The sequence below is a fragment of the Bufo gargarizans genome, chromosome 6, assembly GCF_014858855.1.
Source record: "Bufo gargarizans isolate SCDJY-AF-19 chromosome 6, ASM1485885v1, whole genome shotgun sequence".
Taxonomy (NCBI): Eukaryota; Metazoa; Chordata; class Amphibia; order Anura; family Bufonidae; genus Bufo; species Bufo gargarizans.
The window spans coordinates 116,157,790-116,181,590 of NC_058085.1; the positions used below are offsets into that span (position 1 = coordinate 116,157,790).

A 23,801-nucleotide genomic window follows, 5' to 3' on the forward strand; every position below is an offset into this window, starting at 1 on the left:
GCAAATCGCCCAAAGATGTGGCGAAGTGCGTTATGCACTTTGTCCCATGTGAAAGGAGACGTTTGCAGCAGCAGTGAGTGAATGGGCCCTAATAGCCCTGTGTGCCTATCCTGGTGAGATGATCCCTATGCTAATAGTGTACCTGTGAGTGGTACTTCCGGAAACACTCTCCAAAGCATAGGGCAGGGTGGTCGGGACAGTCAGGACAGAAATAGCGGGTGTCACGCCTTATTCCACTCCTGCTACAGACACGACATCTTTTTCGGGGTGACGGTTGGGTTGAGGTACCAGGAACGACATTGGGGAAATGTCGCTCGTGTAGACGGCTAACTACACTGGTGGATGGGGCCACGGAACCTCCTGGGTACAGGAGGTTCTCGATGATCTCTTCCTGAAATTTGAGGAAGGATCCAGTTCTCCCAGCCTTACTGTAGAGAACAAAACTATTGTACAGAGCCAATTGAATTAAATATACAGACACCTTCTTATACCAGCGTCTGGTGCGTCGGGAAACTAAATACGGAGACAACATCTGGTCATTGAAGTCCACCCCTCCCATGTGGAGGTTATAGTCGTGGACTGAGAGGGGCTTTTCAATGACACGGGTTGCTCGCTCAATTTGTATTGTCGTGTCTGCGTGAATGGAGGAGAGCATGTAAACGTCACGCTTGTCTCTCCATTTCACCGCGAGCAGTTCTTCGTTACACAGTGCGGCCCTCTGCCCCCTTGCAAGACGGGTGCTAACGAGCCGTTGGGGGAAGCCCGCGCGACTAGTTCGCGCGGTACCACAGGCGCCAATCCGTTCTAGAAACAAATGCCTAAAGAGGGCCACACTTGTGTAAAAATTGTCCACATAAAGATGGTACCCCTTGCCGAATAAGGGTGACACCAAGTCCCAAACTGTCTTCCCACTGCTCCCCAGGTAGTCAGGGCAACCGACCGGCTCCAGGGTCTGATCTTTTCCCTCATAGACACGAAATTTGTGGGTATAGCCTGTGGCCCTTTCACAGAGCTTATACAATTTGACCCCATACCGGGCGCGCTTGCTTGGGATGTATTGTTTGAAGCCAAGGCGCCCGGTAAAATGTATTAGGGACTCGTCTATGCAGATGTTTTGCTCTGGGGTATAAATATCTGCAAATTTCAGGTTGAAATGGTCTATGAGGGGCCGAATTTTGTGGAGCTAGTCAAAAGCAGGGTGGCCCCTGGGACGGGAGGCGGTGTTGTCACTAAAGTGCAGGAAACGCAGGATGACCTCAAATCGTGTCCTGGACATAGCAGCAGAGAACATGGGCATGTGATGAATCGGGTTCGTGGACCAATATGACCGCAATTCATGCTTTTTTGTCAGGCCCATGTTGAGGAGGAGGCCCAGAAAAGTTTTAATTTCGGAAACTTGGACTGGTTTCCACCGGAAAGGCTGGGCATAATAGCTTCCCGGGTTAGCGGTTATAAATTGTGTGGCATACCGATTTGTTTCTGCCACAACTAAGTCTAAAAGCTCCGCAGTCAAGAACAGCTCAAAAAATCCCAGGGCCGAACCGATCTGAGCTGTCTCAACCCGAACTCCAGACTGGGCGGTGAAAGGGAAAACTACAGGTGCGGCTGAAGTTGGGGACTGCCAATCAGGGTTTGCCAGCACCTCTGGGATTCTAGGGGCTCTACGGGCACGTCTTTGCGGTGGCTGCGACGGGGTCACTACTGCACGTGCCACCGTACCAGCTTCAATTGCCCTTCTGGTGCTCGCTACTTCACCAGGTTGTACGGCAGTGCTGGTACTAGGTCCAGGAAGGGCTGGGCTGCTGGTGTATGCCTCACCACGTAATCCGACAGCACCAGCCCCACTCTGCTGCTCTTGAAGCGGATCCTGCGCAACCTGCGGTCTAGCGACACGGGGCCGGGTACGCCTGGTTCTATCAGGGACCTCAGCCTCCTCGTCCGAACTTTGGGTCAGACTGCCACTGCTTTCTACAGGTTCGTATTCTGACCCGCTGGATTCATCAGATGAGGGTTCCCACTCCTCATCCGACTGGGTCAGAAGCCTGTAGGCCTCTTCAGAAGAATACCCCCTGTTAGACATGTGGGCAACTAAATTTAGGGGTATTCCCTGAGACTACCCAAGAAAAAAAAAGCAAGCCTGTCTTACAAAGGGGAGCCTAGCGAAGTACCGGAGGCCGCTGCGGTTGATAAAAAATATCAAAACTGATTTTTTTATCGCCGCAGTGCGTGTAAATTGAATGTGCAGCGATCAAAAAAAATTTTTTTTTTTGTCACTGCGGTGGGGCGGGAGTGGGCGAACGCACGTGTGGGCGAGCGATCAGGCCTGATCGGCAAACACTGCGTTTTGGGTGGAGGGAGAACTAAAGTGACACTAGTACTATTATAGATCTGACCGTGATCAGTTTTGATCACTTCCAGATACTATAAAAGTAAAAATGCTGATTAGCGATACGCTAATCAGCGAATAACGGACTGCGGTGCGGTGGGCTGGGCGCTAACCGATCCCTAAACTACCTAACCAAGGGGCCTAAACTATACTGAAACCTAACGGTCAATACCAGTGAAAAAAAAAAGTGACAGTTTGCACTGATCACTTTTTTCTTTTCACTTGTGATTGACAGGGGCGATCAAAGGGGTGATCAAAGGGTTAATTGGGGTGCAGGGGGGTGATCTGGGGCTAAGTGTGTAGTGTTGGTGTACTCACTGTGAAGCCTGCTCCTCTGCTGGATCCAACCGACGAAAAGAACCAGCAGAGGAGCAGGCAGCCATATAACAGATCATATTTACAAATATGATCTGCTATCTGGCACTTTGATTGGATTTTTAAAAAATCAGCAACCTGCCAGCCACGATCATTGGCTGGCAGGTTGCTGACGAAATACTTCTGTGCGAAATGCCGGCGCGAACTGCGCATGCGCGCGCGCATAGTCGCGTCATCTCGCGTCTCGCGAGATGACGCGTATATGCGTGACTCTGCGCAGCGCTGCCACCTCCGGACCGCACATCTGCGTTAGGCGGTCCGGAGGTGGTTAATGGCTAATCCTCAGGATCGGCTATTGTTTTCTCAGTGGAATGTGAACAGGAATTGTACTGAGATTCCTTGGGCCCCAACCCCCATATCATCAATAAAGTCTAATAGACCTTAGTTAGAAATAGACCATAGTTGCAAGTTATTGGCTTCAAAGGCAGCTCCAAATTAAATTTTCTCCTGGACCTTTGGGGCCCCCTATTGTAGAGCCTGGGCCCACCAGAGGATCCTCTGGTACTCTGGTGGGCCAGTCCGACCCTGAGTGTGACCTTCACAGACCCTGCCTTTTTGCCGTTTTGAAAAGTAGCTGTGCTTGGCATCAAAGTTCAGCTGCAATAGCTGGTACAGCCGCTTGTTCGGCTGAGCTGGTATAAACCAGGATGCAGATGCAGGACCCACTGGAGAACCCTGATTAAACCAAGAAGATGGATCCACCAATAACACATTCATAGTTTATACCAAGGATATGCCATCAATTTTATAGTCCCAGATAACCCCATTTAATAATAAGAGACCCTGCTAACAAAAAGGTATTGTCCAGAGTATACAACCCCTATGAGGCCTCATGCACACGACAGTATTTTTTCACGGTCCGCAAAACGGGGGTTCCGTTGTTCCGTGTCCGTTTTTTCTTCCATGTGTCTTCTGTGATTTTTGGAGGATCACCAGACATGAAGGAAAGTTAAAAAAAAAGTCGTTTTGGTGTCCGCCTGGCCGTGCGGAGCCAAACGGATCCGTCCTGACTTACAATGCAAGTCAATGGGGACGGATCCATTTGATGTTGACACAATATGGTGCAATTGCTAACGGATCCGTCCCCCATTGACTTTCAATGTAAAGTCAGGAGTCCCTATCAGAGTTTTCTCCAATCCGATGGTATATTTTAATTTGAAGCGTCCCCATCACCATGGGAACGCCTCTATGTTAGAATATACCATCGGATTTGAGTTACATCGTGAAAACTCAGATCCGACAGTATATTCATATTGATGGGGACGCTTCAAGTTAGAATATACTAAGAACTGTGGACATGACTGCCCCCTGCTGCCTGGCAGCCCCTGATCTCTTACAGGGGGCTGTGATCCGCACAATTAACCCCTCAGGTGCCGCACCTGAGGGGTTAATTGTGCATATCATAGCCCCCTGTAAGAGATCAGGTGCTGCCAGATCCCCCTCCCTCCCCAGTTTTTAATTCATTGGTGACCAGTGCGGCCCCCCTCCCTCCCTCCCCTGTATTAAATTCATTGGTGGCCAGTGCGGCCCCCCTCCCTTCCTCCCCTATATTAAATTCATTGGTGGCCAGTGCGGCCCCCCCCGGCCCCCCTCCCTCCCTCCCCTGTATTCAATTTATTGGTGGCTAGTGCGGCCTCCCCTCTCCTCCCCCCCCGATCATTGGTGGCAGCAGAGAGTTCCGATCGGATTCCCAGTTTAATCGTTGGGGCTCCGATCGGTAACCATGGCAACCAGGACACTACTGCAGTTCTGGCTGCCATGGTTACTTAGCAATTTTAGAAGCATTATACTTACCTGCGCTGTCTGTGACCGGCCGGGCGCTCCTCCTACTGGTAAGTGAAAGGTCTGTGCGGCGCATTGCTTATAGCACAGACCTGTCACTTACCAGTAGGAGGAGCGCCCGGCCGGTCACAGACAGCGCAGGTAAGTATAATGCTTCTAAAATTGCTAAGTAACCATGGCAGCCAGAACTGCAGTAGCGTCCTGGTTGCCATGGTTACCGATCGGAGCCCCAGCAATGAAACTGGAACTCTGATCAGAACTCTCCGCTGCCACCAATGATCGGGGATGGGGGTGGGGGGGGAGGGGGGTCGCACTGGTCACCAATGAATTTAATACAGGGGAGGAAGGGAGGGGGGCCGCACTGGCCACCAATGAATTTAATACAGGGTAGGGAGGGAGGGGGGGCCGCACTGGTCACCAATGAATTTAATACAGGGGAGGGAGGGAGGGGGAACCGCACTGACCACCAATGAATTTAATACAGGGGAGAGAGGGAGGGGGGCCGCACTGGCCACCAATGAATTTAATACAGAGGAGGGAGGGCCGCACTGGCCACCAATTAATTTAATACAGGGTAGGGAGGGGGGCCGCACTGGCCACCAATGAATTTAATACAGAGGAGGGAGGGCCGCACTGGCCACCAATGAATTTAATACAGGGGAGGGAGGGAGGGGGGCCGCACTGGCCACCAATGAATTTAATACAGGGGAGGGAGGGAGGGGGGGCCGCACTGGCCACCAATAAATTAAAAACTGGGGAGGGAGGGGGGTCTGGCCCCTGCTGCCTGGCAGCACCTGATCTCTTACAGGGGGCTATGATACGCACAATTAACCCCTCAGGTGCGGCACCTGAGGGGTTAATTGTGCGGATCACAGCCCCCTGACTTTCAGGACAATTAATATAACAAAAACATTGAGAGATTAGCCAACATATCCTGCTTGGAGGACATGTCTGACCCCGAGCACCGCGCCAAGGTTTCTCAAGTAGCTCGGGACCTAACGCTAAACCTACCTGGGCCGTATGGTCAATACCAGGAGCCAGTGGGCAAATTACAGGAGCGCAAGGTCAAACTCACAGTCACTCTCCCAGTAACCTCCAGCATGAGACCATGCATACAGTGGGAGAAGGGAGAGAGCTCTGAGCCTCACCCAAGACTGGCTGATATAGCCTGGGCCTCACATGTGCACCAGAATGCTGCCTGTGGATGCCCATACGGCCCAGGTAGGTTTAGCGTTAGGTCCCGAGCTACTTGAGAAACCTTGGCGCGGTGCTCGAGCTCAGATATGTCCTCCAAGCAGGATATGTTGGCTAATCTCAATTTTACACCAGTACGAGGGTTAGTAAGACCGCAGTGTGCACCTGTTTTTGTTATATTAATTTTACTGTTTATTACATCCACACATTTGCTAGCCTGTGTAGGATGTCCATTGTGGTACTTGTGGTCTGCTCCAGGCATCTTCCATTGTATGCATTTTTGCTAGGTATTGCCATTAGCAGCGGACCACAAGTGCAGGATCTGCTCCCCCTGTATAGATACACCACTGCATATGGGGTTGAGCACTTCCTGCTTTCTAATACCACGCCAATCTGTAGTCTGCCTTTCAGGACCCATCCGTTTTTTTTGTTTGTTTTTGTTCACATAGCCGTATGAGGGCTTATTTTGTGAGACACTTTTTTGTTGCACTTTCTAATGGTACCATTTAATATTGCATACTATGTAGTGGGAAGCTGGACAAAAAATGCAAAGTGTGCAAAGCAGTAATCAAAGCAAAAGGTGGCTACTTTGAAGAACCTAGAATATGACATATTTTCAGTTGTTTCACACTTTTTTGTTATGTATATAATTCCACATGTGTTAATTCATAGTTTTTATGCCTTCAGTGTGAATCTACAATTTTCATAGTCATGAAAATAAAGAAAACTCTTTGAATGAGAAGGTGTGTCCAAACTTTTGGTCTGTACTGTATATATATATATATATATATATATATATATATATATATATACACACACACACATACATATAAGCAAAAAATGGAACAGCACCTCCTGAGACAAATCGCAGGTGCAAGCTACCCGGCAATAATACAGCAAACAAATAAAGTAGCAGCACACCACTAAATGCACTAAGACTGAGTGAACTGGTGAATGTGTGAACAGGGTCAAATACATGACGCCAATACTTACTGCAAAGCAGTGAAGAAGCTCTTAGCGCATATTATTGATCAAAAATATGTCGGGGGATGGGCGGGGAGTGCAAAGTTCCAAAGAGGATGCCTGGTCCTCTATAATATACATATAAGCAAAAAACAGAACTCAGTCTTAGTGCATTTAGTGGTGTGCTGCTACTTTATTTGTTTGCTGTATTATTGCTGGGTAGCTTGCACCTGCGATTTGTCTCAGGAGATGCTGTTCCGTTTTTTGCTTATATGTATATTATAGAGGACCAGGCATCCTCCTTGGAACTTAGCACTCCCCACACATCCCCCCACCCCTTGGTGTTTTTAATCAGAGTGAAAATGGAGCTGGACCCTCCATGTTAGAGTAGGTCCTACCTGATAAGAAGCTACCTTGTCGTCTGGTAGGTGGGCCCAACATATTTTTGATCAATAATATGCGCTAAGAGCTTCTTTACTGCTTTGCAGTAAGTATGGGCGTCATGTATTTGACCCTGTTCACACATTCACCTGTTCACTCAGTCTTAGTGCATTTAGTGGTGTGCTGCTACTTTATTTGTTTGCTATATATATATATATATATATATGTATATCTTTGCACATATATATATATATATATATATATATATATACACACAGTATATATGTTTTTGTGTATATATATATATATATATATATATATATATATATATATATATTGTGGGGATTTGCTCTGGTAGACAGGCTAACGCACGCAGTACAGAGGCAACCACAAAGTCTTTAACTTAAACAGTTCAGTGTTTTATTCACACATAAGGAAAAACAAAAAGTAACGGTTTGCAGTCTTGGTGTTCGTTCACACCATAAAAAGTCCACAGAACAAAAGCCTTCACCTGGTCAGCAGTTTTCCAACCTGCAGTCCACAACAGGCTTTAGGGCCTGCTTCCCAGCAGGCGTCTCTCAGCCCTTTAGCATGGCACAAGTTCTCAGTTCCCAAACATACAGAGACTGACAGCGCTCCACTGTCAGAGAGGAGTAATCCACACCCAGCTGAGACTGCTGGCAGTGTTTGATATAGGCAAGTAAAGACCCGGCCTGGAAGGTGGGGAGAAGCCACCCACCCAGCACTTTGGCTACTCCCAGTAAGAGCCGGCCCGGATCGGCTTTACAGCCATACTAACAGTAAACAATGTCAATCAGTACTAGCTGCCGCTGACCCTTGAAGTTACAGACTCTTACCTCACCGAGGCCAGGAACCTCGGTGACACATACCTTCCGTCAATTATGGCCCCTTGCGCCTTCCTACTATATACACACACATATATAGATTACTGACAAAAAGTTAGGGATATGTGTTTTTTGGGAGAAATTTATAGAAAAAGTTCACGCTACAGTTATCATGGAAATAGGGCATTTAAGTAGAAGCAGCAATGGTGATTTCCTCATCTCAATTTATTGAAACAAAAGCCAACAACGGTGGTGGGTATACTCCCACAAAAATGAGCATCAATTACAGCTTGACAACGATGTATCATGCCGTTCACAAGTCGACTTATTGTCTGCTGAGGTATGGCATCCCACGCTTTTTGAAGGGTGGCCCTCAGGTCATTGAGGTTCTGGGGTACAGAGTTATGAGCCTCTACACGGCGGCTCAACTGATTCCATAGGTTTTCAATCGGATCCAGGTCTGGAGAAAGTTCAGGCCACTCCATTTGAGGTACCCCAGTCTCCAGCAGCCGTTCCCTAATGATGGGAACTTGATGATCTGGAGCATTGTCGTCCATGAAGATGATTCTAGGCCTGTGTTGTTCATGCAGAGGCACAATGACTAGATTAATGTTATTTAAGTAGTATGGGCTTGTCACTGTACCATTCACAAAGTGTAGGGCAGTTCTGTATTGACTAGACACACCTGCCCACACTGTAACGCCACCAAAGGCTCATCTGTGGCTGATGCACAGAGCTCTCCTTCACGTCTCCAACATCGTTTGCAGCCATCATTTCTGCTCAGCGTGAATCTACTTTCATCAGTGAACAGCACTGAGGCCCACTGGTCCCTGGTCAAGTGTAGATGCTCCCTGGCCATGCAAGACGATGACGCCTGTGCCTGGTGGTGTAGTCAGGTACCCTTGCAGGTCGTCTAGCACGCAGACCACGCTGATGTAAACGGTTTTGAATGGTCTGATATGACACTTGGTGCCTCTCACCTCCATGAAATGTGCCTGGATTTGTGTGGCATTCATCATCTGGTTCCGCAGGCAGGGGCGGACTGGGAACTTAAAGTGGCCCTGGAAAAAAAAAAAGTGTCCCCATTTTGTAGGCAGGTCCAACTTAACAGAAGGTGGGACAACACAAGTAGGAAGGGTCAACAATACCATAGTAAAAAATACCATCCCAGCAGAAGCAAATAACACAGTGTAGCACAATATACTGCCTAAAAAGCTGGCCCTCTGTGGTGGCCATCAATAGCTACCATCTTCTGTCCTCCTCCAGTTGTCTATGGAGCAGGGGGCTTAGGAGGTGAGAGCCACAGCAGTTGAATTCAGGAGAGCATGTGTGGTTGCTGGCTGGGTACATGAGTACCTGATTCTCTCAGCTTTCATTAGCACTGAGAGCTCATTATGTACTCAGTCAGTGGCAGAGCGGATGACTTGGGTGGCCCTTGGGGCATCGGCCCACCAGGAAATTTCCCTGTACGGGCCAATCTGCCCCTGTCCACAGGGCATTGTTCCAAATGAAGCGGTCATCAGTCTGGGATGTGGCCAAAGGACGTTGACTTCTATTGATTGTAAGCTCTTGTGATCAGGTCCCTCACTCTGAGTGTTTGAATTGTATTTTAGGTTTGTTTTTATATAACATCTAATTTTGCGTGTGCCCTTTGATTTGTAAAATGCTGCACAATATGTTAGCGCTATGTGAATAAAGATTATTATTATTATTATTATTGAAACACTGTCTTTCACTAGTTCTCTAAAAGGGCCGCATAACGGACCTGAACGCTGCTTCAGTGATGCGACCTCTTGGCATTATAATGATTTATAATGCTGTGAGTTCCTGCCCAACCTCTACTGTAATGAATAGTACTCACATAATGCCATCAGTACAGCTCGTTACAGCGGAGGGCGGAAAGAAACCCACACCATTAAATCAATCATTATAATGCCAAGAATCCACATGACAGGAGCAGGGATCAGACCGGGGAATAGCGTGAATCCCGGAATGAACACACGCGCCAGCGTGTTAGACTCTGTTCACAGTCCGGCCTTATGTTTTTACCTAAAGGGGTTGCGTCACTTCACCAAATCGCATTTATCATGTAGAGAACGCTAATACAAGGCACTTACTAATGTATTGTTATTGTCCATATTGCTTCCTTCCTGGATTCGTTTTTCAATCACATTTTACACATTATACACTGCACGTATCCATGGTTATGACCATCCTGCATTCCAGCAGCGGTGGCCGTGCTTGTACACTATAAGAAAAAGCACCAGCCTATGTGAGCTCCCATGTTCTCAGCCACCAGAGAGGCCGGGGCACTTTTTCCTGTGGTGTGCAAGCACGGCCACTGCTGACGGATTGCATGGTGGTCATAACCATGGAAACAAGCAGTGTAAAATGTGATGGAAAAATGAATCCAGCCAGCAAAGGAGGCAATATGGACAATCACAATACATTAGTAAGTGCCTTGTATTAACTTTCTCTATATGATAAATGCCTTTTACTGAAGTGAGACAACCCCTTTAAGCCAAGCTTCATCTTGATAGAATCCATAAGCTTATTAATGGCCATCTTCATTTTTCCAACAGATTTTTGTTTGTTTTACTGAATAGCTAAAAAAAACATGTAAACCTGACAGAAAAGAAGCAAAGGAGCATGAACATGGCTTCACCTCTACATCATCGACCACTGCAAAAAAGTAACACAAAAAACCCCACATAAAAGCTGATTATTAAGAGCTCATTCACACTGTGACATTACTGCCATCTGGAACCGTCCTTCACCTCCTCTCATCACGTGACACAGTCAGCCACAAGCCCCGCCCACGCCCCGGCTCTCGGTGACAGCTTTGTCCACGTGACCGTGCAGCTTCCCAGCGTTCTGTGCGAGCTGAACATGGCGGCCTCCATGAGGGTTGTGAGGGCGCTGGGTGAACCTGTAAGTTCTGGATTTATAAGAGGTGACAGTGAAAACATGCGCTAGGTACAGCGGGGATGATTGCACCTACCTACCTGCCTGGAGATTTTCAGGGCAGGTGACCGCGTCCTGTCCAGGGATTATCCTCCTCCTCTGTGTGTGCATTCTTGTGTGTATATATATATATACTCCGGGTAAACTTCAGAACATACATGGGTTACCCCACGTTGGACCACTCCCTGATAAGGGGCAGACCCAGGTCCGTCACCCTGGAAACAGTGAACCAATGTGTTAACCCTTAGTTGTCCGTAGGGCTGTTAACTACACAAACCTAACAAAGCACCTAATAATATAACATTACAGCAAGTAACCCTTTGCAGCAGTCTCTTTGGAATACTACACAAATTTATCCTCTAGGACGGGGCACAACCCCATCTGCCTTCCTGCCCTCCAGGTTCCCCTGATACCTTATAATACATTATTTGTGTGTGTTTTAACCTGTGACTGCAATGAAACTGTTTTCATTCACTGACAGGAAGCACAGACTTTCCGAGATCTTTATACGGATGACCTATCCTCTGGATAGGTCATCAGTATCTGATCGGTGGGGGCCCGACACCCAGAACTCTGCTGATCAGTTGTTTGAGAAGGCAGCAGTGCTCTTGTCAGCACCACGGCCTCCTCGCAGCTCACCAAGCACAGCGCCGTACATTGTATAGCGGCTATGGTTGGTATCGCTCTCAGACTCGGAACGGTTGCGGAACGGGTGCGGACAACACTTGCGGACGTGTGATTGGAGCCTTACTGCGAACATCGGTGCCTTCTCAAACACCTGATCGGTGGGGGTCCTGGGTGTTGGACCCCCACAGAACAGATACTGATGAACTGTCCTGAAGATATCATCAGTATTTCAATCTCAGAAAACCCAATTAATAGCCAGGAATTAAGCTGCGTGCCTTTACCTTATCCAGTGGTCGCCATTACTATACATGACACTTTACAGCCGCTCCCTGGAGGTCCGTTTTCTTGGGACATGTAGAAGATGGGAGAATCTTGTCTCCTCTTAGGTCTTGGACATAGGCAATCCTCTATAAGTTCCATCTGTCAGGTCGTATAGCTTACAGAGGGTTGTCTAGACTGGAGAGAAGGAAAGAGCCTATTAGTTCTTAAGCACCTAATTGTGGGGCGTCCCCCCTGCTCGGGACCCCACTCTGTAAGCCAGCAGAAGCACGTTTTTCTGGTGGACCCAGCTCGCATACGGAAGATCCTTCATATGATCGTTTATCGTAAACGCTGTGGATTTCCATACAGAAAGGTGGATGAGGTTTAAACATTTCCCGCAATAAAATCTGCACATTTGCCTTGTAGTGTGGACTATAAATCCCCTGCTTGTCAATCAATGCTGCAGATATGTCCCCCTTTGTAGTTCTTATCTGTGACGTTTCGGTAATCAATTCTGTCCCTCAGATTATGGCCAGCTGTGTTGTGGATAATCCGCAGCGGACCCACCGTGTGGGGCTGTACCTAAGGCCTGACTCAGACGGGCGAGTTGAGTGCAAAAAAAAAAAAACACCACGCGTTGCAGCGTGATTTCTAGTTGTGACCTCTGATTGCATGACATTATAATGATTTATAAGGCTGTGTGTTCCTACCAGACCTGTATCTACCGAATTACACTGACGGCATTGTAGCAGAACAATTCAGTACATTCTAGGTCTGGCAGGGACAAATCATTATAATGCTGTGCAATCAGGGGTCAGAACGGGAAATCACGCTGCCATATGCAGAGTGTTTCTCGCACTGAACTCGCTTGTCTGTGTCTGGCCTGATAGTACATTTACCCAAAACATATGGCCAGCGGGAAGTGATCTCCGGGGATTTCTGAAGCTGACCTGCAGCAATCAGCAGACTCCGTGCAGCCTTCATTGTAAGGGTATATTCACACGGCGGTTTTCCAGACCGCGCCAAGGATGTCCATGTCCGTTCTTGGAGCAGATTCCGCACGGACACCACAGGAAAGCATGGCAAAAGTCTGCCCACGGTTTAGGCTCCATTCAGTGGGGCTAAACCACAAGCAGGTCCGCGCCACTGAAATTGAAAAACCAATGTGAAGAAGCGGTGGTCATGATGAGACACTTCATCTCGTGTTATAGAGGATACTGATCAGGCAGAATTTGCCATTTGACACCAGCATCTCCTTTTAATCTTGTAGGGGCTTGCTGCCTTTCTCAGTCCTATCCGGATGCTTTCACCAATCACAGTTATACCTGTAAGAACCAAGAAGAGACTGTTTAAGCCGCCATCTTTAGGAAATAAGCTTACTGTGGAAGCAATGATAAGGAAAGCCAAGGCTGCTGGAATTGTAGCGCCGCAAGAAGACTTGGAACGCCCAATTAATATCTCCTGCACAGGTAAGACCCTCAGTGCAGTTTACTTAAAGGGGTTGTCCGGGTCCAGAGCTGAACCCGGACATACCCTTATTTTCACCTAAGCAGCACCCCTGAGGCTAGCATCGGAGCATTTCATGCTCCGATGCGCTCCCTTGCCCTGTGCTAAATCGCGCACGGCAAGGTCTATTTTGTTTTCAATAACACAGTGCCGGACGGAAACTTCTGCCCGGCAGTGTGTTCGGTGACGTCACCGACTCTGATGGGCGGGCTTTATGGGATTTAGCTGATGGGATTTAGCGCTGCCCTAGCCAGTAAAACGGCTAGGGCAGCGCTAAATCCCGCCTATCAGTGCCGGTGACGTCACTGGGCTTCCTGGCAGCCCAATGGAGAGCCCCGGTACGTCACCGGATCTCCAAAAAATGCCTTTGCCCTGCGAGATTTAGCGCAGGGAAAAGGAGAGCATCGGAGTATAAACTGCTCCGATGCTGAAGTCAGGGGGGCTGCCGGGGTGAAACTCTGAACCCGGACAATCGCTTTAAAGGGTTAGTCTCACCAGAGACATCCTCTATGACATAGGACTCATGTTGCCAGTGAAAAGCAAGATTTTTCTGCAGTATGTTTAACGCATGTTCGCCGTTGTTCAATGTTCTCTCTTTGTTTCCAGCTGGAATACTTGATCCATATGTGCCTCCAGAAGGTGATGCCCGTCTGTCCACGCTTTCCAAGGATGGTTTAAAGCAAAGAACAGAGCAACTGAAACAGACAGCGGCCTCTCAGTTGGCGTATGTCCTAGCAGTAAAATCACGGAGCAGTTTTTCTTTGCAAATGTCCTAAAACTCTTGATGTTCTTCTTATGATCTTTCCCACACATTCCAGCCACATTCTTCCCTGAGTGCATAGAACATGTTGTATATAGAATACCGGGCCCGTTTACATACATATTTTTCTCTATTGCTGTAGAGCAGGGGTGCCCCACGTGCGGTCCCAATCTTCTGGTCACATAAATGCTTGTCTTTGTCTATTGGCTGCCAGCATGCAATCTACGTCAGAGAGCACGGACAAGCAAGTACTAATGCCTGGCATTTATGGCATATACTTTCAGATGGTAATACCCTTTTAAGTTTTATTGCAGCCCTTGGAATTGGTTTGATCTGACAACATGGCCGTCGGACCAGAAAAGGTTGTGCCTCCGTCCTGTAGAGGGCTTAGGTTTTAGGAGAGATGCACCATTTTTCCTTGCATGTTTTCATTGTCATGGATCACGTGTGTACACAGATTTCCTGCATGTTACTAACTACTCACTAACTGCGCATATTAACAGATCTGTTGTTTATATGCAGGATTCGAAAGATCAAAAATTATGATGAGGATTTTAGCACCAAGACCTTTCCAGAGGAAGCTCGGGAGATCTTCATTGAAGCGCACAACTGTCTGACACAGTAAGAAGCTTTGCATTTCTATATGCCTGAAATGTTTATGCTGACGGGTGAGATGCTGAGGATTCACCTGGGTCTACTGAGTTTGTCATGTTGTTTTTATAGTAAAATGGTAGTGGGTAGCTCAGGGTGCCAAATCCACACTGTCACTACTTGGCAGAATCCAATACCGTTTCTGGCTGTTGTGGGGATAGTGGAGAGGTACAATGAGGAAAATCAGAAGGGGAACCGTCCTTGACCTGAACTCACTGTGAAATCCTTCTTCTGTTCAAGGTTTGATCGTCATAAATTACACTCACTGGTGACAGAGCGCTGCTATCCCGTACGTAACCAGTTCTTATATATGTATAAGAAGTATGTTTTTCCCACCCAGAACCCTATTCTTATTTTCATATTTCTGTGTTATAGGAGATGGTGCAGGGTAACCGGTATCGTACAATACACTGGTCTTTTGTTGAGTCTCTAGAGCCACCCAAAATAGTGCAGGTTCGGTGTCCAGAAATGGTTACCAAGGGAAACCTGTACGGGCAAGTGACTGTCCGTATGCACAGCAAACAGGTGAGGGACCGAAAATGGCCATCCATACTTTACTGCAGTGTACCGAGTATTCTCCCAGACTCTCCTCCCTCTAACTGGCATATGTTTAGCACAGTTTGATCTCTCAGACTACTGCTGGCCATACTGAAAATAATGGGGTGTCCTCTACTTGATGTATCCAGTAGGGGTGGTTTGATCCATTGCACATTACAGGCAAATCTTTCATCTCTTGCACAAAATGGGCATATGAACTGATTTCTGTGGGAAATGTAATAATGCTCCGCAATTGAAATGAGTCAACATCCATGTTATACAAGGACAGGCTGGCTCTGTCTTATACAGGAAGGGGAAATACGGAAACGGAAGGCATACGGAGTACCTTCCGTTTTATTTTGCGGATCCATTGAAATGAATGGTTCCGTATATGGAATGCCAAAAATGGAACGTAAACGGGAAAAAAACAACGTTCGTGTGCAAGAGGCCTAAGGCTGTGTGACTAATCAAATGAATTTGATTAATTAATTTTCTTTCAGCCAGACGTTCATGAAATGCGGCAATGTCAGGCTGTACACGGCTCCCATGTGTTTACTGTTAACCCCTAGCGTTGAGCTGCAGTAGCTGATGTAGGGCACCTGTAGAAGTGACACCTGGTACTTATTTGTCATATTGATACCCGGTCTATTTCTCTTTAATAGTGACACTGGGTCTGCTTACCTGCAACTTGGTCTACTTACCTGTAGGGAGGACTGGAGGAGGATATATAGTATTTTCCCTTTTGTTTCTGAAATAAAAGGGTATTCTGCTACTTTTGGCTCCCCTATATATACATTACATACCATCCTCCAGTCCTCCCTCTATATACCCTCCACCAGTCCTCCCTCTATATACCCTCCACCAGTCCTCCCTCTATATACCCTCCACCAGTCCTCCCTCTATATACATAGAGCTGAATGTTGTGGCAGTGTGCATGAGAGTCTGCCGCTCCATTCAAACAGGGTGACATGTGCCCCCATTCTTGTGATCAGCAGGGGCCCCAGCGTTCAGACCCCAGCCAATAGACTTATTCCCTATCTACAGGATAAGTTGTTTTAATGGGACTGCCCATTTAGGGAGTTCCATATAATACATACCTTTTGCACCTGGTGGTCACTGTATATATGATTTGTTTATAGACCTTAATAATCTATGATCGGTTTGGTCGGGTGGAATGTGGGAGTAAAGAACCACGGGATGTTCTAGAGTACTTGGTGTTTGAGCGTCACTTGGTGAATCCCTACGGATCATGGAGGTTGCATGGCAAGATAGTGCCTTCCTGGGCACCACCCAAAGAGCCAATTGTGAAGGTCAGTAGCGTCAGAACAATTTTAACTTCCTCATGTTTCAGGAGCCATTGTTAATTTAAATTTGCCGTTTTTTTTTGTAGACTGTGATGTTATCAGGTCCAGTATTGAAGCCCGAGCAGGAGCTAGAAGATGTCTCTGTGGAGAAGCAGGAACTCGCACCAAAACAGTGGTATAAATAAGACACCGACACCTTTCTTCTTGTGCATTGAAGCAGGCACATTCATAAGTGTGAGCACTTGAATTTATGATTTGAGGACAATATTGCAGAACCTTGGCTCGTGGTTGGTGTACTGTTTGTAACATCCATGCTGTGTGCAATATTATATGCCCTGGTATATGAAAGTTTTGTAATAAAATAAAGTTTTGAGTTATTTCAAGACTTGCACCAGGCTGCTTGGCATGTGCATTGTGTGTGTTTTTTGTATTCATGTCAACCTGGTAGTTGTTGGGTTGCAATAGTTCAAAAATGTTTGCAGGAATTATGTATATAATGTTGTAGACATGAGTGTAACTTCTTAATATATGGTGTTTAGGATGTTTGCGCTGTTCCTTGTGAAGCACTACTTATGTGTCCTCCAGGTCTTCTCCAAGGACAGCCCAGTTGCTCCTATGCTGAAAATGGCCACTAATCAGCATCTCCCATTTTAACGCACTGTGCTAGTATCCTCAGGTGAAGATATTATACCAATCTGTGCATGCAGTAGAAAATAGTGTAGTGCGTTACAATAGGAGACAGTAATGGATGGGGTTGCTTCATGTGCCTCCCATTAGGGCCATTTTCAGTATGTGAGGGACAGGGCTATCTAGTCAAACTTATACATCATGGGCCTTTGGGGTAAATTTGGCACATTTTTGCACACATTTTTGCACTTTAAATCTTTTAAACAGGATTAGTAAATCTTCCCCGCTATATAAGAAGTGGACAACCACTGTAATAAGGAGCAGATGACTTCAATGAAAAATTATAGGGTTGTCACGATACAAAAATTATGATTCTGTTTCGATACCATAAAAAAGTATTGCGATACTTGATACCACGCAAAAAAAGCTGCGTGCATTCCGTATGTTATGGAATGTCCGGCCCATAATCAAACAGTCCTATCCTATTTTTTTGGGGGACAAGGGACTAAAAAATGGCGAATCGCACGGTTTTTATTTTCTTAAATTTTTTATTTTCTGTTATGGTATTCTCTGCATAGGAGAGATTTTTTTACATTTTAATAGTTTGGACTTTTTGGACGTGGCGATGTGTACCGTAATATGTTTATTTTTTATATGTAAAATTAGGAAAGGGGGGATTTAAACAAAAAAATTTTTAATTTTATTATTTTACTTTTTATTTACTAACTATTAGCCCCCTTAGGGGCTAGAAACCTTGTCCTATTCACCCTACTATAGCTCTATTAGGGTGTCTAGGACTTCACACTCTCCCTGCTGCCCTGTGCTTTGTGCACACAGCAGCAGGGAGCTTACCATTGCAGCCAGGGCTTCAGCAACGTCCTGGCTGCCATGGTAACCGGTTGGAGCCCCATGATTACACTGCATGGGCTCCGATTGGAACTGCCACCAATGATAAGGGGGAGGGGACCCTGTGACCACTGTTACCAATGACTTTAATACTGGGGTTGGGGGGGGGGCAGGCACACTGCGCCACCAATGTTTTTAATACTGGGGGGGGGCGCACTGAGCCACCAATGAAGATAACTCGCCTATTAATTCAAATACAGGAGGTGGGTGCAGGCTGCAGAATCATATAGATTCAGCCCTTAGCAACCAGTCTGCATAAAACTGCAATTTCACTATTCAGTTAAGATACACTGAGCAGACGGCAGATCTCCCTTCCCAGTTCTGCACTGCTTCAACTCTGCATTGTCCAGCTCTGCTGAGTGAGGGAGCGTCTGCCAAGCGCAGGGACAGGGAGAAGTGCACACAGCCCAGGCACTGTTATCAGCTGCTGGGGAGGACCTGGCTCTAATCATTTACTTACAGTCCCTGGCTGTCTGCAATCTGACCTTGCAGGCTTCTGCGTCCTCCGTCCTTCAACACAGAGGACGGACCCTGCATAGCAACCTGATTTTAAGCACAGGTAAAAGTAGACAGTGCAGGGAACAAAACTGTGGAATTAAGGGGTAATTGAATACACAGTGAAAAGTTTAAATAGGGCCACCAAGGTGATATTAATCACCACAATCCAATACTCAAAAAATAATACGACAGTTATACTTTAACCACTTCAACCCCGCTAGCTAAAACCCCCTTCATGACCAGGCCACTTTTTACACTTCGGCACTACACTACTTTCACCGTTTATCGCTCGGTCATACAACTTACCACCCAAATGAATTTTACCTCCTTTTCTTCTCACTAATAGAGCTTTCATTTGGTGGTATTTTATTGCTGCTGACATTTTTACTTTTTTTGTTATTAATCGAAATTTAACGATTTTTTTGCAAAAAAATGACATTTTTCACTTTCAGCTGTAAAATTTTGCAAAAAAAACGACATCCATATATAAATTTTTCGCCAAATTTATTGTTCTACATGTCTTTGATTAAAAAAAAAATGGTTTGGGTAAAAGTTATAGCGTTTACAATCTAAGGTACAAAAATGTGAATTTCCCTTTTTTTTTATACACATACACATCTTTTTTTTTTAAAAACATATTCCCCTACAACTTTTAGCGCCGATGATAGCATTCTAAGTTTCTGCGCTGTCGTTTTTTTTAGTCTATTTACGTAGGCCATAATATTTCCCCTAAGCACTGTTTTTCCTGCTCTCCATATTAACTGAGTGTTGCCCGAGTCAGCATTATGTTCCCAATATTCCATCCACCAATGTTTTAACATTTCTACAAATGACTCATTTGAGGCTAGGTCAGACGGAAATCTCCATAAAAAATCCTTAGCCCTCGGATAGTTGTCTGTAAGATTCATGATCACGGGAGAGTGGTCAGATATAACCAGATCTCTTATTTCCACGTCTTGGGTTTTGCGTAGTATCGATTCAGAAGTCAGAAAATAATCCAGACGGGACCAAGAGTCGTGTACTAGGGAGAAGTGGGTATATTCCCTGTCCTCTGGATGTTTAATTCGCCATGCATCATGTAGCCCCAGATCTCTCACTACTGTACCTAAGATCTTATCCCTCTGACGAGGCGCTATGTGCTTGCCTTTCACATTGTGCCTATCTTCCACATGACACATCACCGAGTTCATGTCCCCTGCTATAATTTTATGAGCATTTGTGTCCTGCATGACCAAACTCCTCACATTAGCATAGAATTCTTTGTTAGCTTCGTTTGGACCATATAGATTATAAATACTTACGACTTCAGCTGGGAATTGTAAAACTACCTGTATCCACCTTCCCTCTGTATCCTCCTGTACCGAAGAAACCTGACATTTTAGATTTCTATGTAATAATATCAATACTCCTCCCTTATTTCCTAATGGCGGGGAGCCTAAAACTTGCCCCACCCACAATTTATGCATGCGGGGGAAGTCTTTCCTATCTAAGTGGGTTTCTTGGAGTAAGGCAATATCCGCCTTAAGGCGCTCAAGATGTCTGAGAACCATCATTCGCTTTTGGGGGGACTTTAACCCTTTGACGTTCCAAGTAATTAACTTTGTCATCTTGCTATTTTTAAGCTATCTGGCCGAACCATCATATTACAGTCGAGATGAGCCCCTTTTACCCCCCCCCCCCCCCCCAACCCCTAATGCAAAATACATGTTAACTGCAACTTGAACCAAAAGCCCATCTTTGGGCCATAAGTAGTAACATACATCGACTTCACTTCTTCCCAGCATAATCTCCCCTCCTCACCAGGACGCACTGCATCCAACCTCCACCCCTGAGAAAGACTTTGCTCTTACCATAAGATACGACATATAAGCAATATCACCCCCCCCCCTTAAAGGAACAGTACCCTGCAACATTACCCAACGTCCCACAAAGCATAGAGTTCAGGTGAAGGTTACACTCTTCTTGGGTCTGATCTTCTTTTTGTTCTCGCGTAGCTGCAAGTCCTTGGACTCCATCAGGTCTTGGGTAAGAACTGCTGCAAGTCTCGGCGCGCTATCTTCGGATCTTGAAACGTAAATAGATGGCCATCCGGCGAATGAACTTTTAATGTGGCAGGGTAGATCAGCGCAAATTTGATTTGCTCCTGGTAAAGACTGGAGCAGATTGGCGAAAACTCCCTCCTGCGCTTCGCCACGTCCACAGAAAAGTCCTCAAAGAGGAGGATTCGGGAGCTTCCTATCTCTAGAGGGTCTCTCCGCTTCTTGTACGCCCGCAAGATCGCTGCTTTGTCCGAATAATCCAGGTATCGGACTATCACTTGCCTTGGCCTCGGAGTCAGCGCTGTGTGATTTTGCAAACTTCCCTGTCGCTGCTCAGCCGGTCCAATTCTGTGTGCCCTTTCCACTTTGCACGCTGCTGGCAATTGCAATGCCATGGGTAGATCTTTCTCACAGAGAGCCACCAGGTCACGCGCGGGAACCGATTCTGGTACTCCGACCAAGCGCAAGTTGTTCCTGCGGGATCGATTTTCCAGATCCTCTATTTTCGCCTTCATCTGTTTATTTTCTATCTGGAGAAGAGAGCATGCAGCCTGACTTTGGGCTTGCGCATCTTCCAGTGCACTTACTCTCTCCTCCACCGAGTCAATCCGGCGACCTTGTTCAGAAATATCATGGTGCAGCTGCGCCAGCGAGGCCGTCACCGTAGTGGCCAGTGATTCCTGCAAATCAGGCAATATTCGCGCTGCCACTTCTAGCGCTAGGCTTTTGTAATCTATGCCTGCAGGATGTTTATCTCCCTCCTCACTCATGTCTGCATGAGGAGGTGCCGAAAGGTCTTCACTGGGTAACTGCGTGGGTGGGGGCAGGTCCGCCATTTCGCGCGACACCGCCAGTGCCTGAGTCGCTTTCTGCTGGTTCTTTTGCTTGCTTCTGCTCCCCATAGTTATCAGAAACCGTTCCATGCACCCCGCAAGGGATACACAGAGTACCGGTCTGGTCAGGTCTTGACAAGATCGCCGAGGGGCAGTGGTTTGCAGAGTAAGTCGGAGCGGAGCTCTACTCAGTGCCTCCGACCATGCTGGCGCCGGAACCGGAAGTGTCGAATTTCCGCTTTTTGAAGCAGCTCTGACTTTCTGAGCACCTGTTATGTTTCCTGAGGTTCTACAATGCCCAAACAGTAGAAAAATCCCACAAATGACCCCATTTCGGAAAGTAGACAACCTAAGGTATTCGCTGATGGGCATAGTGAGTTCATAGAACTTTTTATTTTTTGTCACAAGTTAGCGGAAAATGATGATTTTTATTTTAATTATTTTTTTTCTTACAAAGTCTCATATTCCACTAACTTGCGACAAAAAATTCTAGGAACTCGCCATGCCCCTCACGGAATACCTTGGGGTGTCTTCTTTCCAAAATGCGGTCACTTGTGGGGTAGTTATACTGCCCTGGCAATTTAGGGGCCCAAATCTGTGAGAAGAACTTTGCAATCAAAATGTGTAAAAAATGGCCTGCGAAATCCGAAAGGTGCACTTTGGAATATGTGCCCCTTTGCCCACCTTGGCTGCAAAAAAGTGTCACACATCTGGTATTGCCGTACTCGGGAGAAGTTGGGGAATGTGTTTTGGGGTGTCATTTTACATATACCCATGCTGGGTGAGAGAAATATCTTGGCAAAAGACAACTTTTCCCATTTTTTTTATACAAAGTTGGCATTTGACCAAGATATTTTTCTCACCCAGCATGGGTATATGTAAAATGACACCCCAAAACACATTCATCAACTTCTCCTGAGTACGGCGATACCAGATGTGTGACACTTTTTTGCAGCCTAGATGCGCAAAGGTGCCCAAATTCCTTTTAGGAGGGCATTTTTAGACATTTGGATCCCAGACTTCTTCTCACACTTTCGGGCCCCTAAAAAGCCAGGGCAGTATAAATACCCCACATGTGACCCCACTTTGGAAAGAAGACACCCCAAGGTATTCAATGAGGGGCCTGGCGAGTTCATAGAATTTTTTTATTTTTTTGCATAAGTTAGCGGAAATTGATTTTTTTTTTGTTTTTTTCTCACAAAGTCTCACTTTCCGCTAACTTAGGACAAAAATGTCAATCTTTCATGGACTCAATATGCCCCTCACGGAATACCTTGGCGTGTCTTCTTTCCGAAATGGGGTCACATGTGGGGTGTTTGTACTGCCCTGGCTTTTTAGGGGCCCTAAAGCGTGAGAAGAAGTCTGGAATATAAATGTCTAAAAATGTTACGCATTTGGATTTCGTGAGGGGTATGGTGAGTTCATGTGAGATTTTATTTTTTGACACAAGTTAGTGGAATATGAGACTTAGTAAGAAAAAACAAACAAAAAAATATATATATTTCCGCTAACTTGGGCCAAAAAAATGTCTGAATGAAGCCTTACAGGGGGGTGATCAATGACAGGGGGGTGATCACCCATATACACTCCCTGATCACCCCCTGTCATTGATCACCCCCCTGGTAAGGCTCCATTCAGACGTCCGTATGATTTTTACGGATCCATGGATCGGATCCATGGATACATGGATCGGATCCGCAAAACACATGCGGACGTCTGAATGGAGCCTTACAGGGGGGTGATCAATGACAGGGGGTGATCAGGGAGTGTATATGGGTGATCACCCCCCTGTCATTGATCACCCCACTGTAAGGCTCCATTCAGACGTCCGTATGATTTTTACGGATCCATGGATCGGATACATGGATACATGGATCGGATCCGCAAAACACATGCGGACGTCTGAATGGAGCCTTACAGGGGAGTGATCAATGACAGGGGGTGATCAGGGAGTGTATATGGGTGATCACCCCCCTGTCATTGATCACCCCACTGTAAGGCTCCATTCAGACGTCCGTATGATTTTTACGGATACATGGATCGGATCCGCAAAACACATGCGGACGTCTGAATGGAGCCTTACAGGGGGGTGATCAATGACAGGGGGGTGATCTCGGGTATCGCGGGAGGACGCGTATATGCGTCCACCCAGAAGAGCAGGGCCGCCGGCAGGACGCAATCATGCGTACGGCGGTCCTGTAGCGGTTAAAGGGAGTCTGTCATCAGAAAATTCCCTGTTAAACCAAGCACAATGTCTTGTAGGGCTAGCTCAGCTGAATGTAATGTTACCTGTCACTTAGTGATCTGTTGCTTCTTTCTGAAGAAAAGGTGCTTTTAATCTGTATGCAAATGAGCAATTAAG

The 23,801-nt window shown here is 46.5% G+C and overlaps 1 protein-coding gene across 1 annotated transcript; it reads left to right on the forward strand.

The window, feature by feature from the left end:
• The first annotated feature begins 10,759 nt into the window (after positions 1-10,759).
• On the forward strand, positions 10,760-16,932 carry MRPL45 (mitochondrial ribosomal protein L45). The gene is made up of 8 exons (XM_044298251.1): positions 10,760-10,857; positions 13,049-13,247; positions 13,891-14,008; positions 14,567-14,665; positions 14,936-14,984; positions 15,071-15,220; positions 16,372-16,542; positions 16,623-16,932. Exons 1-8 carry the CDS (start codon positions 10,816-10,818, stop codon positions 16,719-16,721), a joined length of 927 nt encoding a protein of 308 aa, XP_044154186.1. The 5' UTR covers positions 10,760-10,815; the 3' UTR covers positions 16,722-16,932.
• Positions 16,933-23,801: the final 6,869 nt, after the last annotated feature.

What these genes read in the sequence shown, in the direction of transcription:
- MRPL45 (XM_044298251.1), top strand. Translation starts at nt 10,816, where the DNA reads ATGGCGGCCTCCATGAGGGTTGTGAGGGCGCTGGGTGAACCT. An exon ending in ACAGCGGCCTCTCAGTTGGC is followed by an intron (nt 14,009 to 14,566) that starts GTATGTCCTAGC and finishes GTTTATATGCAG; the next exon opens with GATTCGAAAGATCAAAAATT. An exon ending in TGACAGAGCGCTGCTATCCC is followed by an intron (nt 14,985 to 15,070) that starts GTACGTAACCAG and finishes TCTGTGTTATAG; the next exon opens with GAGATGGTGCAGGGTAACCG.